General features: G+C 39.3%; 1 protein-coding gene across 1 annotated transcript in view; it reads right to left on the bottom strand.

Annotated features, from left to right (window-relative positions):
• Positions 1-19,969, bottom strand: part of ARAP2 (ArfGAP with RhoGAP domain, ankyrin repeat and PH domain 2) — a 187,514-nt gene that overhangs the window by 148,007 nt on the left and 19,538 nt on the right. The window contains exons 4-6 of the mRNA XM_074951566.1: positions 16,310-16,398; positions 15,088-15,450; positions 8,610-8,679 (exon numbers count right to left, since the gene is read on the bottom strand). Coding sequence (XP_074807667.1) covers positions 8,610-8,679; positions 15,088-15,450; positions 16,310-16,398 — 522 coding nt within the window. The remainder of the gene's footprint in view (positions 1-8,609; positions 8,680-15,087; positions 15,451-16,309; positions 16,399-19,969) is intronic.

The raw sequence follows: 19,969 nt of genomic DNA, 5'->3' as shown, positions 1-19,969 counted from the left end.
ATGCGTTACCTAGGGAGGTGGTAGAATCTCCTTCCTTAGAGGTTTTTAAGGTCAGGCTTGACAAAGCCCTGGCTGGGATGATTTAACTGGGAATTGGTCCTGCTTCGAGCAGGGGGTTGGACTAGATGACCTTCTGGGGTCCCTTCCAACCCTGATATTCTATGATTCTATGATATTTATATGGACCTCACTACCATAATTTCAGAGTACCTGACAATCTGTATTGGATTTTATCATCACAAACCCCTGTGAGTTTGGGAAATATAATCTCCACTTTTAAATATGGGGAACTGAACACAGAGTAGATAAAGAAGCGGCTTGCCCAAGGTTTCACAGGAAGTCTCTGACTGAGCCAGCAATTGACCACATAACTTTAGAATCCCAGTCCAGTGCCCTATGCACTAAACTATTCTTTTTAAGCACACTTACATAGGTCTCACACCACTGTATTTCCCCAGGCCTTTATGCCTCGTGGGCATAACCAGCCCCTTTTTCACCTCAACACATTTGGAAGATATAGCTATTAGGTGTTTGCAGGTGAAGATGGACAAATGTGAGCAGGAGCAGCACAACCAATAGCAAACTAACATCGCACAGATGCTTCTTTTCTCTCTGCCACAAGTTACCTAGAACACGCCTCACACTTATGACTCCTGTGACTTAGATGCGATACAAGATTATATCACACAGCTTACTTGAGCTGCACTTACCACCTCCACCCCCACCCTCAACCTTATGCTATTTCCACTCATGAGTTGAAGTAGACTACCACAGTTGAAAGGTAAACACGCCCACACTCATAGTCATGACATTGAATTTAGACTTGTTATGCTTCGGTTTTATCTATTCACCTGAATTTGACGGAGCAGAAAGAGCAAATGACTAACTTTAACGCTCACCCAATACAGGAAGAATATCCCAACATTAAAGTTATTACAGACTGCCTCAGCTGAAAGCTCACCTTCACTCTTTCACTAGAAGATTGACACATTTAACAAAAACTAATGGGGTGTTTTTAAATCTCTAAGGAAGTTAATGTAACAGCAATTACTTGAACTTTTACATCTGAGAGGAAGAGACCCTTTTGTACAGCATGAGAAGCCCCTACAAAAAGAGACTGAAAGTCCACAATGGACTAAGGGAATTGAGCTTGCTCATCTGGCTTCTAGCTAGGGGAATGCAAACTGTGTTGGAGGGTGGGTAAACACAAAGTTTGCTGGAACAATGACAAATTCTGCGCATGTAGCAGCCGATAGGAAAGTGAAAAGTAAAGCTTTAGCATGGTGCAAAACCAACACTACTTAACTCCCAGCTTCATTCTGTATATATTGTAAATACAATGGAACTGGAATAGTTTATCAATCATTTGTCAATAGCTACTTCTCATGCACAGGAAATAAACGTTGAGTATTAAAAAAAATTCCTTTCTGACCAGGACGATTTCCGAGCCACTCACAAACCTTTCTAAATAAGCAATCAGACAAGAAAGATTTAGCTATTTCCTTCCCCACCAGAAGTACCCATAGTAATATCACAACTGGTCAGAAGTTCTCAGATGGAATGGTTTTCTGTCAGAGAGGGCAGATTCATCAAAATCTAGCCTTTTTGTGGAGGTGGTCCGATTGTGATTTAGGTCTGACAGAACCCACACACAGCTCTGACAGAACCTTCATTGGTTGCCTGACAGCTTGCCTGGCCAGTTCCTAAAAAGCCAACCTGGAGAATTGCTGGGGGCCCTGCCTTCCAGGCTCCTGGCTCTTCGGCAGCCCAGGCCCCCAGGAGCCAGTTCTGCCAGCTCTCCTTCAGCCCAGTAGTCAGAATTTTGTTTCAAAATTATCAGAACAAACCATTTTGACTTTTCAATAATAATAAAATTAATAATAAATAATAATAATAATAAGCAGCAGCATTCTGTCTCGCATATAATTTCTACCTTTTTTACTTTCATTCCAAATCTAAATGAAATCAGATTCTGAAATCATACACGAAACGGATTTACCGTTTTCAATACAGCTGTAATTACTATGTCCCAGCTCCTCACACACTTGAAATGATAACCTTACCATACCAACATTTTTGCTTTACTATAATTTAGGTTTCAGAGTAGCAGCCGTGTTAGTCTGTAGCCGCAAAAAGAACAGGAGTACTTGCGGCACCTTAGAGACTAACAAATTTATTAGAGCATAAGCTTTCGTGGGCTACAGCTCAGTTCATCGGATACATAGAATGGAACATACAGTAAGAGAGATAGATAGATAGATACACATACACATACACACACACACAAGTTGGAAGTTACCATACAAACTGTGAGAGGCTAATTAGTTAAGATGAACTATTATCAGCAGGAGGTTTTGTAGAATTGGAGTTCCTTATGTAAAAAAAACAGACAGCACATTGAGACAAAAAAACATGCAGATTTGGTAGTTGAAAAGCAGCCTCAGATTACATTTTCCTTTTATAAAACTCTCTCCGCTTAACCACACTCAGTTAAAGATGTAACCACACAGGATGTTGCTCTCACCACACTAGCTTGCTCAAGCCTATGTACGTATAAGAAATGAGTAGCATCAGTGGCTCAGTGAAGAACAGTATCAAGGTCAATGACTGTTTGCAGGAAATTGGACATTTTTCTTCATATATTATATTCGGGTATGAGAGAGAGAAAAATGTGTACTTATTAAAAGAGACAGGTTTCAGAGTAGCAGCCGTGTTAGTCTGTATTCACTTCAGAGCTGTAGCTCACGAAAGCTTATGCTCAAATAAATTGGTTAGTCTCTAAGGTACCACAAGTACTCCTTTTATTAAAAGAGAGCTACTCTACTGGTTTAATACTGCAGAACAAGGTCAGAGAAAAGTGGTTCCGAAAACTCAGTAAGACCCTGCTGCTCAGAAGGACTGAGTATAAGTGTGGGGGGAGTGTCACACATACAACTCCCTCGCTCCCCCCACCTTTATTTTTCTTTTAACTTATTTGCATTTCGCAAACTTTTCCTTCTTACTCCTTCACTTTCTGCAAGTTCTGAATTAAAGTGAAGCAGACAAGGCAACTAAAATATGTAGTTTTCCAAGCTAAAATACAGAAATATTTTTAAACTTCTCAGCATCTACCCAGTGTTAGTACACCTCTGTGAATACCACTTGTAGTTAAAAGCTGCCAAGGACTAGCAGTAGCTACATAAAACTGGTTAGTCGGCACCTCACAATATGGATTCACTTATTATTAATGTGTGTTAGTATTTGTGAAAAACAGTACGAAACTAGACATTTAAAATAAAGAAAACATTCTCTGTCAGAGTAGAACCTGATTTCTGAAGATGTTGCACAGAGGAGCACACTGAATACTTGTCTTCACTGCCGTGTTGGCTCCAGGTATAACTCGTGTGTTTCCCCAAACCCAACACCTGTCAAAAATCTCTAGCTCAAGTTAAGTGGTGCTTTAAACTTGAGCGAGCTGTCTTGTCAGGGGTATGGATTAAACCTCAAGTCCTCTGGAACGAGAAATGCAGCTACTCTGTGCAGCTAATAAAATTCACTCTGCGTTTCTTGAGTGTTGTTTTGAAGTGTGATTGTTCTCAGCCAAGCTATGTTAACTTGGGAGGTGTTAGTTTGAGTTATCCACACTCTAGTTAACACCACCATGAAGATAAGACTCTATATATATACAGACTCTTCAGATCATTTTTAAAATAAAGGAATAATTATTAAAAGTGACTTGTGGATTTACAGGCAATAAAACACTGCATTTTATCACTGTTATCCTCAGCCTGCAGTTAAATCTCAAAACAAAACCCTACCAGAAATAATAATTTTATTAAGGTGATGTTGAAGTAAAAAGAAAACGGTACAGAGTTTAAGCATAGAAGTTTCTGGTTATCAGGGAATAAGGTACAGATTATCAAGGGGTGCGAAATTCAGATTAGGAATGGGTGGCATAAGGAATACATAATCTGCAATCTCCAAGTACAGACATTGAGATATGGGGGTATGTTGTTCATATAATGGCTATGCTCAGGTGTGGAGTATAATGAGTGGATACCTACACACATAATTCTCTCCCTGATGAGAGGATGGAACACACGGCAGATCTTATATATAATACTCAAAACACTACTGGAAGGCACTCAGATACTTCAGTGGTTAGCGCGGGGTAAAGAACCTATATAGAGTAGAATGGAAGGCCAGCCACATGCCCCAACTTAGAACTCTGTGGCCCCAACATGAGAATTTAGGGATTTGTCTATTAAATCCTAAATCTAAATCGCTTTCCCCGAATTATCAAACGTCTCAACATATTTATCAGAGTGGTAGTCGTGTTAGTCTGTATCCACAAAAACAACGAGGGGTCCGGTGGCACCTTAAAGACTAACAGATTTATTTGGGCATAAACTTTCATGGGTAAAAAACTCCACTTCTTCAGATGCATGGAGTGAAAATTACAGATGCAGGCATAAATATACTGGCACACGTACTAATGTGATATATAACATCATTTGCCAGCAATACCCATCTGCCATGTACATTGGCCAAACCGGACAGTCTCTATATAAAAGAATAAATGGACACAAATCAGACATCACAAATGGGAATATATAAAAACCAGCAGGAGAAGACTTCAATCTCCCTGGACATTCAATAACAGATTTAAAAGTAGCCATCCTTCAACAAAAAAACTTTAAAATCTTCTGTAAAGGGAGATCATGTCTTACTAATCTATTGGAGTTCTTTGAGGGGCTCAACAAACATGTTGACAAGGGGGAATGCAGTGGACATAGCGTATTTAGATTTACAGAAAGCCTTTGACAAGGTCCCTCACCAAAGGCTCTTACATAAATTAAGTTGTCATGGTGTAAGAGGGAAGATCCTTTCATGGATTGAGAACTGTTTAAAAGACAGGGAACAAAGGGTAGGAATAAATGGTAAATTTTCAGAATGGAGAGGGGTAACTAGTGGTGTTCCCCAACGGTCAGTCCTAGGACCTATCCTATTCAACTTATTCATAAACAATCTGGAGAAAGGAGTAAACAGTGAGATGGCAAAGTTTGCAGATGATACTAAACTGCTCAAGATAGTTAAGACCAAAGCAGACTGTGAAGAACTTCAAAAAGTCTCACAAAACTAAGCGATTGGGCAACAAAATGGCAAATGAAATTTAATGTGGATAAATGTAAAGTAATACACATTGGAAAAAATAACCCCAACTATACACAAAATATGATGGGGGCTAATTTAGCTACAACTAATCAGGAGAAAGATCTTGAGTCATGGTCAATAGTTCTCTGAAGACGTCCACGCAGTGTGCAGCGGCAGTCAAAAAAACAAACGGGATGTTAGGAATCATTAAAAAAGGGAGAGAGAATAAGACAGAGAATATCTTATTGCCCTTATATAAATCCATGGTATTGCCCACATCTTGAATACTGTGTACAGATGTGGACCCTTCATCTCAAAAAAGATATACTGGCATTACAAAAGGTTCAGAAAAGGGCAACTAAAATGATTAGGGGTTTGCAACAGATCCCATATGAGGAGAGATTAAAGAGGCTAGGACTTTTCAGCCTGGAAAAAAGGAGACTAAGGGGGGGCTATGATAGAGGTATATAAAATCATGAGTGGTGTGGAGAAAGTGAATAAGGAAAAGTTATTTACTTGTTCCCCTAATATAAGAATGAGGGGCCACCAAATGAAATTAATGGGTAGCAGGTTTAAAACAAATAAAAGGAAGTTCTTCTTCACTCAGCGCACAGTCAACCTGTGGAACTCCTTGCCTGAGGAGGTTGTGAAGGCTAGGACTATAACAGGGTTTAAAAGAGAACTGGATAAATTGATGTAGGTTAAGTCCATTAATGGCTATTAGCCAGGATGGGTAAGGAATGGTGTCCCTAGCCTCTGTTTGTCAGAGGGTGGAGATGGATGGCAGGAGAGATCACTTGATGATTACCTGTTAAGTTCACTCCCTCTGGGGCACCTGGCATTGGGCACTGTCAGACAGGATACTGGGCTGGATGGACCTTTGGTGTGATCCAGTATGGTCATTCTTATGTTCTTAAGAACGGACTTCAAAGAGAAACTGCAGAGCTACAATTCATTTGCAAATTTAACACATTAATTTGCGCTTGAACAGGGACTGGGAGTGGCTGGCTCACTACAAAAGCAATTTTCCCTCTCAGTACTGACACCTCCTCATCAATTATTGGGAATGGACCACATCCACCCTGACCGAATTGGCCTTGTTAACAGTGGTTCTCCACTTGTAAGGAAACTCCTTCTCTTCATGTGTCAGTATATTTATGCCTGCATCTGTAATTTTCACTCCATGCATCTGAAGAAGTGGGGTTTTCTACCCACGAAAGCTCATGCCCAAATAAATCTGTTAGTCTTTAAGGTGCCACTGGACTCCTTGTTGTCGAGATATTTAGTGCAGTTCGGAGAGATCCGCAGGCTCTGCAATTATCCGCATAAGTATTACTATGTCACGTGGCCAAGTCACATATTTATCCACCAAAAATACGCTCTCCTAATCCAACGGTGAGAAGAAGAGGGGGCTAAGAACATGTTAAGTCAGGCTTTTATAGGGTTCTTATTGCTTTGTTCCTCAAAACACATTCCCACCTATGCTGGGGTTTGAGAGGGGTCCTCAGAAGGCATCCTTGTGACTGGCTTCTCCCATTCCTGCACCAAATGCAGTAGGGGCTGAGGTGGCAGGGAGGCTCTCATCCCAAGCATTTATCTTCAGTGATCTTTTTAATTATTTTACCTAGTTCAGATGTATGGCTCAATAATCTATAATAAAGTCAGTTTTAGCACCTTTTCTCTTCAATACATTAGTTACAAAGGCGACAATGCTTCAGTCAAATGCTGAATTCTCTATATCGTTAGTGGCTTTACTTTGTTCGTCAGCTACTATCCTTGAGTGAATGCCATCTAGGACTAGTGATTCACTGCCATTTGAATCTTGAAATTATTCTATTGCTCCATCCCCCTGATCATGCCTTACTTTTACATTGAATGTAACAAAGTAATCTTGAGTAGCCCTTCTCCCTTGCTCCCAAATAATTTGCATGGTGAAGATTCATGAAAAGAAATCATTCAGCTTTTGTCTAATCTCCTTATCCCCTTCAGTGTAGTCCTTATGCCCTGGTAGTGTATCAGACCATTCTGTGCTAGAAGTTTCTCACTTGTTCTTAAGGATCTAAATAATCATAATAAAAAGCCCCTTCAGGAGTTTTGATTATTTGTCTCCACCATAGTTTTCAGAAAAGTCATAGCCTTTGCAAAGAGAGATGGACTTGGTCACTGGTGTTTTGTTTTAGCCAGGCACTCCTATTGTTTCTTTGCCAGGAAATGCTCTCGATGTTTCAAATAAACTCATATCCACAAACTCTCAACCCCAACACACATACACACACACACGTGTCTTGATCTGGAGTTTAGTTCAGTTCATTTTCTTCTACTTAAAAGAAGCTCAGGATCTTGTGAACCATAGGGCAAGAGGTAGAGTCCTGTTGTGGGTGAATACTGCTTGAGAGATAGGAAGCAAAGAGCAGGAATAAATGGCCAATTTTCAGCAACAAAATATCTAGGTATCCAGGGGATGAGTCCTGGAACTGATAGTGTTCAATATATTTAGCAGTGATCTGGAAGAATAGTAGAGAGAAACGTTAAATAAAACTCCTATATAACCAATTTTCAACAAGGAACAAGAAGCCTTTTGATGAAAAGCTGATGCAACTAATTTAAAGTGGGTAAAAACTTATTTTGTACAACATATATCAAAAGATAAGTTACCTAAGGAATTCACAGTTGCCAAGATAAATAGTTTAATAAGATTTTTCAGCACAAGATCACACACACACACACACACGACAGTAGAGAGAGTAACAAGAGCTGCTTCATTTACACTAACTGTGGCAAAAGTTTAGCAGCCATCAATTCTCAGGTTTGGAAGTATAAGCCAATAGCCAGTGGGGGTCAGGAAGAAATTCTTTCCACTCCCCAATTCCATAGCACTATACAGTGTAGAATACCGTTGGCTTTATATACAAGCCAATACAGATAAAAGCTAGTCAGTCTTGTCCAATATGGTGATTCCCAGAAGAAAGTTAAAATCAGGAACAGAAACCACACTGACTAATGAAAAGAATGTGTGCCAAATTCAATCCTTTTTTCAAGCTTATCAGTAATTCCATCATGCTCAGCTTGCCATGACAAGTGAGAACAAAAGTCACTGTCATCGGCTAAATAGCATGGTTTCATGATCCCACAGCGTAGTTTACATGATCTTGTTCAGTTTTGAAGATTTTCTGCAGTACATATGTCTCCTACAAAAAAAGCAGAAGTTCTGAGGATACCTCTCTGGAAAGGTCAGGAAGGAGATAAGAAAAAAAGGAATATTAGCTGAAGATCCCAACAGTATCCTCAACATTTAATATAGTGTCACATCCTAATATTTTGCAAGTGAAAATACTATTTAGAAACAAGTTATAAACAAATACTAATTCTTTTATGTTACAGCATAGCTCATCTACACTTTACCTTTCCAGTTAAACTGAAGGACACCAAAGCATACTTATTTAAAAACACACACACACACACAAAGAGGTGCTTACCTTATCATTATTGTAATAAGAAATACTGTCTCCATCAAACTTAACCCAGCGCTTCTGAAACATACGTTTTCTGTAAATTAAAAATTAAGTATTTTAAATGATTATAGAAACAAGTTAGTACCACATTGCTACTGGGAACTTTTCAAATCGAGAACAATAGGAAAAGTGGAAGCATGCCTAACAGTATTTAGGCCTAAACATTTACAAAATTAGAACAGTTTCATTTTTCAGTTCAGCCACATTATGTTTTCAATATTATAAAATATTGGTTTCAGATACAAGAAAAAAGAATGATCGCTATTATTTAGGTGCGGTGTTGCCAATTTATTTATGATATATTTCATATTTTTATCAACATAATCTTCCCCATCACGACCACCTTTTTTGGTTATATTGATAATATTAACTAATAAAAACTGAAGCACTTTTAGTAATTTACTTTTACAACTTAGTAGGCAATGAAGTTTAAACACACAGGGGATCTGGAAGAAGCAAGATCTTTTCTCTCACATCCCATCTCCCTACCCTGCAGACTAAGTCTACTTGTACTTCCATGTCAGTACATCCCACTAGTGGGATAGGAAGCTAAGAAACCACCACTCAAGAGCATAAGCCACACTCTATCACAGCCCAGAGGTGCTGATAAAATATCCCCAGAGTGTTTACCACCATCTTCAGCTAGCCAAGAGACTATAATCCTTCCTCTGCAACATGGACTCTGCCAAAGAAATTTTGCCTCCATCACTTCTGTTAGGATATAGATATTCAGGCCTGTCTGTAAAGGCCTGTACTTTAAGAATTTAGGTGTATTCTTATCACTTGGCTAGTTAGAGATATAAAAGAAAGAATCAAAATCACTGTCTGCCAGTGTAAGGGCCTTCTCTTACTGTGACAGTCTGAGGCCCTGTTCTTAGGCTAAGGCCTTTGGCTAAGCACCAGAGGCAGCCATAAGCTGGGAAGCGACCAGTCACCTCCTCACATTCCAAACTAGTCACATTAAAATAAGGTGCTATTGGGCTGTTAGGAATACAATCCTGTCCTGATAGTGCCTATCACCTCCAGAGAAAGGGAAGTGCCTAGAAGATGTAAAAGGAAACTTAGTTTGATAGCATCCTGTCTGGCAAGAACTCACTTATCAATAGCCGGGATGTGAAATCCTCATTTCTGTGTTTGTTCTATCTATGTAGTCCCCATTTCCCCATTGTTTGTCTGTATAATCTCTGTCTGGTTCTGTGATCGTCCCTGTCTGCTGTATAATTAATTTTGCTGGGTGTAAACTAATTAAGGTGGTGAGATATAATTGGTTACATAATCATGTTACAATATGTTAGGATTGGTTAGTTAAATTTCAGGAAAATGATTGGTTAAGGTATAGCTAAGCAGAACTCAAGTTTTACTATATAGTCTGCAGTCAATCAGGAAGTGGGTGGGTGTGTGGGAGGAAATGGGAACAGAGAGTGGGGGTGGGGAAATTGGAATCATGTTTGGCTAAGGGCAGGAATGGAAACAGGGACACAGGTGTAAGGCTCTGTGGCGTCAGAGCTGGGAAGGGGGACACTAAGGAAGGAAACTGGAATCATGCTTGCTGGAAGTTCACCCCAATAAACATCGAATTGTTTGCACCTTTGGACTTCAGGTATTGTTGCTCTCTGTTCATATGAGAAGGACCAGGGAAGTAAGTGGGTGAAGGAATAAGCCCCCTAACAACTTCCAGTCTGAATCTACCATTTAAGATACATCAAAAGCTCGGACTGATGCAAAATGCCGTTGCCTACTAATCACGTGGAAAAGGCTGAGATAAGTGTCTGATTCCGTTGTTGTTGATCATCTACAAAGCCTTAAATGGCCTGGAACATTGATGTTTAACACTATTTATCTCCTTATGATCAGTCACGATGGTTCTGATCAGCTAAAATATTTTGTCATTGGTCCCCAGGTGAACTTCAGAGAATGGGTAGCAAGTCATTCTTTAGTGAAGGGATCTGACAACCAATATCTGTGTCTGTACATTCAATTTCTGCTGTTTATAAACAATAATAGACTGCAAGGGTTAATGAGAAACTATCTTCAGTAATATAAAAAAACTGTTAAAATCAATGTTGCATACTACTTCTGAAACTCTGCAGTTTTACAGCCACATTTTCCTGCTTTTTAAAATGAGAAACTCCTGACCCACTGAAATAAATGGGATTTTTGCCACCAACTTCAATGGAATCAGGATTTCACCCTACATCTTTTTGTCATCCATGTTGCTGTTTAGACACACACAAACAGGGGGAAACGGACCATCTAAACAGGGCAAACAATGTAATTCAATATATAGTGTTCAAGTGCAAAAAATAAGCAAATTGAAGAAACAACCATTTCTCCCAAAACTGTTCTAGAGAAACTTAGGTGTTTGTAACAACAGATAGAAGAATTTCAGACTGGTGTGTGTTTTTTATGTTGATAGCATCCCTTTAAAAGCCTGCCCCACTCCAGCACCCACCACGAGATGAACTCCTCAGTCATTATTACTCAAATCAATTGTACATTTTATAGAATTATTAATGCACATGTTATGTATGTACATGCCAAAGCCACAGAAGTCTCTGAAAACATTCAGTACTCCTTTATTCAATCTCTCATCAAAATGTTTGATATCACCCAAAGAATACTAAATCAGATTCTTAATCTAAAGAAAAATGGGAGCTCACCATGAGAAGTATTGCAGAGTAAACAAAGACAGTGGAAAGAAAACTTCTCTCAGATGCGAACCATAGGAATAAATAGCTAGAATAATACTAGACTAGGACTCCTGAAAAAGTTCTGAAGTCCAGATGGGTTCAGGGACTAGTTTCAGGCAAACATGTACTCAGGTCCATGCCAATTATTTGCACCCTTGTCCCTTCAGTTCTCTATCATTAGATATCTCAGCTAAAGCGAGAATGTTCCTGAAAACCCTAATTTGGTTTGCTGCTGTCCCATCTTCAATGCTCCCAGAAGTCATAATGTACAGGGGATCAAGGATGGGCTGCTCCTCCTGGAGACAGAGTTAAGGTTTTAGGTGCCTTGGAGCCCCAAGAGAGAAGTTTGAGAACCTGTAGCAACTCGCTCGTTACCATCTAGGGTGACCAAATAGCAAATGTGAAATATCAGGACGGGGGTTGGGGGTAATAGGCGCCTATATAAGAAAAAGCCCCAAATATCAGGACTGTCCCTATAAAATCAGGACATCTGGTCACCCTATTGCCATCCCCCCAAAAAGGACACTTCATGATACAGTTCACATGACCAACAAGCCATTTACGACCCACACCCCTATTCCCAGAGTTTGCACCTACTCAAGGCCATGGACTACCAAGTACAATATATGAAACAAATTACATTTTAAAAAATGTATGTATCATTAACTGGAATGATTTAACATGATGTATATTTTTGATTATTAAGAGCAAACGGAGATAATAAACTCTATATAAAGAATACTTTAAAAAAAAATTACATGAACCTGAAATAGTCCATTCTGTTCATTAAAAATGTTGACGGCCCATTAGTTATCTGTATATGAGTTTCAATTCTAAAACCTATTAAACAGTTAATTAAGCAAGAATGAGACCCCTCTCTAACATCTCTTTTCCCAACATTATTTCCCTTCCTGCTAAATGAGTGCTCTGCTTTAAGATTAGTAGACTGTGAGAGTTTATCAAAACTTTAATTAAATAGCAGCAGCTCTGGTTTAATTAACTAACTTGTATTTTATGACAACAATCAATCATAACTGTTCTCAACCTGAAAAGGCCAGTGTACAATCCAGTCTTCCATTAAAAATGTCAATAAATCCTACAAGTACTACCTCAACATGCTGTGCAGAGAAAAAAGGAAATTCAGTTTTATATACCAAGTAAACTGAGTGGCTTTATATTTTTTTTACAGAATTAACTGGAGAGAGCAAAATTGTGCTCTAATTTTATGTACCAGATTTGCAATGAACATAAAATAGAATTCTCAGGGTATAAGTTCTATTTAGCATCTGGTTACACAGCTTTTCCTAAAGTGTGGGACACATACTTGGGAGTTTAAATAAGGCAAATGACTCAGTTCACTGGTACATGAATTATAACGTAAGTGTTCTCTGCAGCTCTATTTAATGTTATGGCCAGTTTGATATCTTTTGCAAATAGTAAGTTCAGAGGACAGCCATGAGAATGATTAAAGGATTAGAAAGCATGTCTTATAGATAGATCCTTGATAGACTCAAGGATCTCAATTCAGCTTATCAAAGAGAAGGTAAAGGGGCAACTTGATTACAGGCTATAAGTACCTACATGGGGAACAAATATTTGATAGTCAGCTCTTTAGTCTAGCAGAGAAAGGTATAACAGGATCCAATGACTGGACGTTGAAGTTAGACAAATTTACACTAGAAATAAGGCATGAGTTTTTAAAAAACAGTGAGGGTAATTAACCATAGGAACAATTTACCATGGGTTGTGGTGGATTCTCCATCGCTGAAAATTTTAAAATCAAAAGTGGATGTTTTTTCCTTAAAATAAATAAAATAAATAAATAAATTCTGCTGTAGGGATTTCTTTTGGGGGAGGGAGGGAGTTCTGTGGCCTGTGCTATATAAGAGATCAGATCAGATCAGTGGTTCCCAAACTGGGGTTCGTGAACCCCTGGGGTTCGCGAAATGTTACAGGGGGTTCTCATGAAAAAATTCCCTAATGGCGGACAGAGCTGTCCCTAGGGACGCCGGGCCAGCAGCCCAGAGCCCCTGGACTTCCAAGAGCAAAGCAGATCAAAGCCAGCATATCTATCACACTGAGGAGATTTAAACTTCAAGAACCCTTATAAGAAATGCAAAGGGAGGTGGATATTTTTTGCTGTTTTTAAAATGAAACAGGCAGCTAGTATTGTTTTAAAAATGATGATGAAGAACAAGTTTAAATTTCGTTGTAACGTGTGTGGTTTGCCTGGACTGCTCAAGACCTGAATGCTTGTATAGGAGGAATTCTTGATTTGAGTCGGCTTTTTAAATCCCTGCATGCTGTTTACCCTGTTTACATCTGATACTCCTTGATGAAACATAGGAGCCTTGTCGTATAACAGGATTATTCAAAGTGATACAAGTGACAGAAGTGAGATCTTGGAAGAGTGTTGCTGTTTTCATAATGTAATAAAGATACTGTCATGATAAATAATAATAATACACAGTGTGTAATCAGCATGTCATAAAAACCAATTTTATATTTCCAAGATCACTGCTTTTCTAATTTATACTCAGGTAAAGGAGAAAATCCCTGGAAATGTTCATTTTTAGGAGGGGGTTCACGAGACTTGACATTTTAGGGAAAGGGGTTCATGGGTTGTTAAAATTTGTGAACCAGGAGACTAGATGATCTCAATGGTCCCTTCTGTCCTTGGAATATATGAATTACTGGAATATTGTGTCCCATTCTGGTGTCCACACTTCAAAAAATGTGTGGACAAATTGGAAGAAAGTTCAGAAGAGAGATACAAGAATGATCAGAGGTCTGCCTTAAAGTGAATAACTAAAGAAGTTTAATGTATTTAGCTTACTGAAGAGAAGGTTAAGAAGTGACCTGATTAGAGTCTACAAGTACACACATGGGAAAAAGCTAGCTGACAGCAGATGGCTCTTTAATATAGCATAAAGAGGAAAAAGATCCAATGATTCAAAAAATAAACCTAGTCAAATTCATATTATAAAAAGCTGCAAACTTTTACAGGATAATTAACTATTGGAACACTTTAACTAGGATATAGTGGATTCTCCAACCTTTATGGTCTTTAAATCAAGACTAGATGTCTTTCTAAAAAACATGCTGTAGCTCAAAGAAGTTATGGGCTTCAGGTGATGGATGATGATCTTCTGTGCCTGCTTCGCAGAAGGTTAGACTAGAAAATAAATTGTGCCTCCTGAACTTAAAAAAAAAAAAAAAAAAAAAAAATTTTAAAAGTCTATGAATCAGATCAGAAGATAGGGCAGCACTGGAACCAAAAAGCCTGAGAAACTCAGCAATGCCTCCTGTCTAGGAAGCGATTTTTATATGTACCTACAACAAGTCTGGTAAATGGAATCTTACAACATCAGAGTCCATTGTATTTCTGATTGTGGTCCAAAGAAGAACTTTTCTAAAAAGTTTCAGGATAAGACACGATAACAATTTATAGCAGAATTCACAACCTGTAATTCATAAGTGTTTGCTAACTGTTTCATTAAAAACTTATCTTTCCTTAAGTGCACCTATTAAATAATTTCTGGAACGAGCAACATTACTTCGAAAATTGAAAAGAATTCAAAAGAAAAAACCTACACCATATTTATTACTATTGTTCCCTCTGTTCCCCAATAAACCCTACTTTTTCCCAAAAGAAAATAATTACCCACTATTTGGACTATAGACTAATATAACTAATTTTCATAACATGCAAACATAAGATGTATTAAATAATAACAGAAATTACTACATACCCTTGAGGTGACAGTTTATCCAACCACCCTGCTTTAACCTTCTTTAATGATGATCCATAAAAACAGGCATAGGGTGTTATTGAATCATTCGAGGTGATAGTTTGGTTATCACCGAATGATGGAAAATAAATAGATTGCTTAACAGAGTGTTCCAGATTTCTGCTTCGGTTCGTACTAGGAAATGAAGAATACTTTTTGGCTTTATGTTTTTTTGTTCTTAAATATGGAGAACATTCTTCCACAGTAGTATATTCAGATTCACTAGCAAGCTGTTCTGGTAACATAAATTTATCCTCTTGAGATATCAATTCATTTTTCACACGGTCCTCAGATGATGCTTTTCCTATCTGGATATTAAATACACTAGAAGAAAAACAACAGAATTTTACTCTTGGTTTATTAAATAAGTACACTGCATAAATAAAACTGTAGTAATAATAATCATCATGAACAGTCATTCTAAATTGCTATGAGGTTAGAGACCTTACCCTGAAACAAACCACATTTATTGTAATTGTGACCAAGAATGAATCCTACCATGCCCTATATTTAGTAGTGACACAACAGTTATTGGTTCATTAGGAGATCTGAATGACTTTCTGAGGTCTCTTCCAACTCTAATCTCCTATAATTCTATGACTTTTGCAGAACTTCAAAGCGAATTCATTGTGCCCAGCATACTGGACCCATTCTTGTCTTTGGGGTTGTGGCCTGATCTCTGTTTCCAAGTGAGACCAGGTCAACCCTTTAAAATCCTCAATAGGCAAATTTGCCTAAGTGGACAGCTCCCATATGTTGTAGATTGGGGCTGGAGTGCCAGGTAAGTATCACAGCCCCACCCCAAAAGTAAGTACTGGTGTTGCTGGGTAAGAAGGGGAGATGAAGGTAGCATGCAGGCAACGGCCCCCTAGAAGATATCTAAGATAAAGTTCACAATTTCCCTGGTCTGATGGGAGGGACCACCAGTAGAACAAGGTGATTGAAATAACATCAATCCAAGTCTGAATAAAAGTTCAGGAACCTGGGGGCAGATGTTCCCAGATTGTCACAGAATACAACCTCAGACTGATGTTGGGGAGAGGTCAGATCTCCATAAATATATTATGCCATTCTGATTGTGATCCCAGAGGAGCAAGTCAACCATTTTTACTGTATTTCAATAAAAAAGTTGATGACAGGTGCGAGAATAGGTTTAAACTTGTCCTTAATTCATAAGTAATACCGTGATTTATCATGAAGACAATGCTCTTCAGTCACTTCTTTATCTTCCATTTTTTCTTCAAAAGCCAAGAATTCATTTCCACAGATTTCCTGGAAAGAAAAAATTAATTATAGAGACATGCATTTGGTTTGGATTGCTACATGACCTCAACCTTTTTGCAACTATAAAATCAGGAACATGACACCCCACAGTAGTATAGGTGCCACTGACATTTAAGCACTTCTTAGTATACGAAATAAGGACAGCTGATCTCAAATACTTTAAATAATCTGGTCTTTATTTGGAAGCAAGTATTTCACAAATTTTCACTTTTCCCTATTTAAAAAACAAACTTCAGCTAAATATTTATTGGGCAGCCTCCAAAGATAATACATTTAATCCACATGCATAAGAGAAAAAATGCAATCCCAAAAAAATTGACAGAAAAATTGATTATCTTGAAATATAACCAACAATATCTTTTCTGCAATAACATTTTCTATGGTTAATGTCACAAGTTTAACTGTTATGTATTGCTTAACTGTGTGTATGATTTTATATCTTTGGCCTATCTTTCATGACAGAAATTGTTCTCTAAATGCAAAATTGCATTAGTGTACTGTCAAGAAGAGGCTGCTCAATTAAAGAAAGAAAGGGAAGCAATGCTATTTTCAGATTCCTGCAGTAATACTGAACTCAGCTATACTACATATACCTAGTGTGTTCTCTCTAAATTTTTCTTGTTAAATGTTTAGCTTATTACTGTTTGTTGTGAAACGTATACCGCAAAACATTCAAGATGTACAACATATGAGCATTAACATTGCTCTAGGAACATTTGCATTTCCAAAAGTTGATCTGACAACTTTATTACATTACTTTATTAGGATAACTTTAACATTTAGTTTTCTTGTGTTTCCCACGCCCTTTGGAACACAAAAAAACAAACCCCACAACATGCTCCTGATTTATGATGGAAGCATATAAATGAACCCATTTAAGCTTTGAAGTGCACTCATATCCAGCTAAATGGCGGTGGAAAGGAAGGGTTTAGTTTCCAGCATTCCTGTTGTTGGGGGCTTTTGGAGAAGCTTTACATCAAACATAGATTTGAAGGCTGTATCTCGACAACAGAAAGAGACAGGATAACCATAAACTGAGCATGTGCAGAGTGCACCAGCATACATATAACTGACTCCTCAGATTCGATGCCAATTAAAAGCTAGCTTCTAAAACAAGATTGTTTGAATTGTACTGTAGTTTAATCCAGGGGTCGGCAACCTGCAGCATGCGAGCTGATTTTTAGTGGCACTCTGCTGCCAGCCGGGGTCCCAGCCACTGGCCCCACTCAGTCCACTGCCTGCCTGGATGGACGGAACCCCAGGCCGGCAGCGAGCTAAGCGGGGCTGGTGGCCAGGACCCCGGCTGGCAGGGGCCGGAACCCCAGACTGGCAGCGAGCTGAGCAGCTCAGTCCGCTGCCAGTCTGGGGTTCCATCTGCCACCCCCTGCTGCCAGTCTAGGGTTCCAGCCGCCGGTCCCTGGCACACGAAACCTTAAATTACAGTAAATAAATGAAGACTTGGCACACCACTTCTCAAAGGTTGCCAACCCCTGGTTTAATAAATACATAAAACCATTTCTTGCTCAGGAAGCTCCTCAGATGTCTCCAATCCAATCTGCTGCCTTCCCTCCTGGTTTAACTCAGGCAGGTTTTCTTAATATCCCTAGTCAATCTTCAGGGCAGATAGCCACATGAATTCCCAGTTCCCTCATGTTGACTCATCTCTCAGCTGTAACTCCTTAATGGTTTTCCCAGACATGGTGGAAGGGGAGAGCAAGAAGCTTAAAAAGTCATTTGTGTGACTTCTTGCCCTTCCCAGTTGGGGCAAATAGCACATGACCTTATCTTCAGTTCATGTAAATATAGATATAGTTATATACTTGCAGAGGTATTATTAACCATAAGACATTTTCTCCAGACTTTGAATCACGTGACTTTTTCTTGCATCGTGTCCAATTTTTCAACATCCTTTTTAAAATGTTAACACCAGAACTGTCCACATAATTCCAGTATCAGTCTCACGAGTGCCATACACTGAGGTAAAATAATTACCTTGTTCCTACTCCTTATCTGTACATCCAGAGGTCACGTTAGCCCTTTGTGCCACAGCACCACACTGGAAGCTCATGTTCCCTTGCTTGTCCACTATGAGCCCTAAATCATTTTCAGAATCACTACTTTCCAGGACACAGTACCCATTCTGTAGGTGTGGCCTGCATTCCTTGTTCTTAGATATATAACTTTACATTTGGTTGAACTAAGGCAGATTTTGTTTGAACTCGCCCAGTTTACCAAGAGATCCACATTGCCCTTTGTAGGACAGTGTTCTTCATTGCAAGGCCCGTGAGCCAGTGGCAGCTCCCATCGACCCTAAGTGCGGCTTGTTAAGTTCCCTTTAAGCTGAGCGGCCATACAGCAGGCTATAAATAGCCATGCAGCAGCTCTAAAGGGCCATGCAGCAGGGACCTCGAGAGGAGAGAGGTGGGTGAGAACTGGGGAGGGGAGCAAGCTGGGGCTGCTGTGGGACTCTCCCCCTGCCCCAGAGCTCCCTGCTGGCAAGACAGGAGAGAGAGCCCCTTCCCCTGGAGCTAGCTGCGGCCAGCAGGGAGAGGGCTGGGGGGAGTCCTCTGGCCCCAGCCCCAGGGCAGCCTGCCTGCACCCCAAACTCCTCATCCCCAGCCTCACCCAGAGCCCGCACCCCCAGCCAGAGCCCTCACCCATTCCCCACATCTCAACACTCTGCCCCAGCCCCGAGCCACCTCCCACACGCCAAACCCTTCATCCCCAGCTCCACCCAACAGCCAGGGGGTTGAAAAGAAAACAGGAACAAATTGACCAACCAACATTCGGACTGCCTTACTAGGATTGTGATGACCGATTACAAATACTGCATGAACAAAGTCAAGGAGGAACAGGCACACTTTCGGTCATCCAGTTTTTGAAGTAAGGTTTGCATTATTCTACTCTTAAAAAGTTGACTTGCCTTTTTAATTCCACACATTTTCCTGGTTATTATTTTATAAAAAGGAGTATCATTTTATTGCACAAGTAGACTTTTGGTTTAGTTACACGACTGGCTCTGTAACATTACATCATTAAGGAGCAGTAAGCAATGTGTTAATTTAGTAGTTGATGTGGCTCTCACATTGAAGGTTTTTTGCCAAAGTGGCCCCCAATTCAAAAATAGTGAAGAGCACAGATGTAGGATGTCGTCATCATTATTTACCACTCCACCAAAATTTGCAAGTGAGGCAAAGATTATCAGCAGTGATTTTATATTTCTAGATCCTTGTTGAAAACGTTGAACAGCATTGGCGCCTAGTCTAAACCGTGCAGAACCCCACCTGAAATACCTCCATTCAATGGGGATTCCCCATTGACAACAACATTTGACTCCCCTATGAAAAAGCACAGATGAATAAGAGGGGACGACAGGAGTGTAAGGAAAAATTAATTCAGAGAAGGGAATTCAGATGCTACTATTTATCCTTTTGCATATTACAAGAACAGATAGTGAAAATCAAAAAAGCAACAAGTTTTAATACTGATCCAAGGAAATATTTTTATATGACATAATTGATCAGTGGACCTCATTCCCACAATATATTGCTGAAGACAA

The sequence above is a fragment of the Natator depressus genome, chromosome 4, assembly GCF_965152275.1.
Source record: "Natator depressus isolate rNatDep1 chromosome 4, rNatDep2.hap1, whole genome shotgun sequence".
NCBI classification, from domain to species: domain Eukaryota; kingdom Metazoa; phylum Chordata; order Testudines; family Cheloniidae; genus Natator; species Natator depressus.
This window is presented reverse-complemented; position numbering and strand designations above follow the sequence as displayed.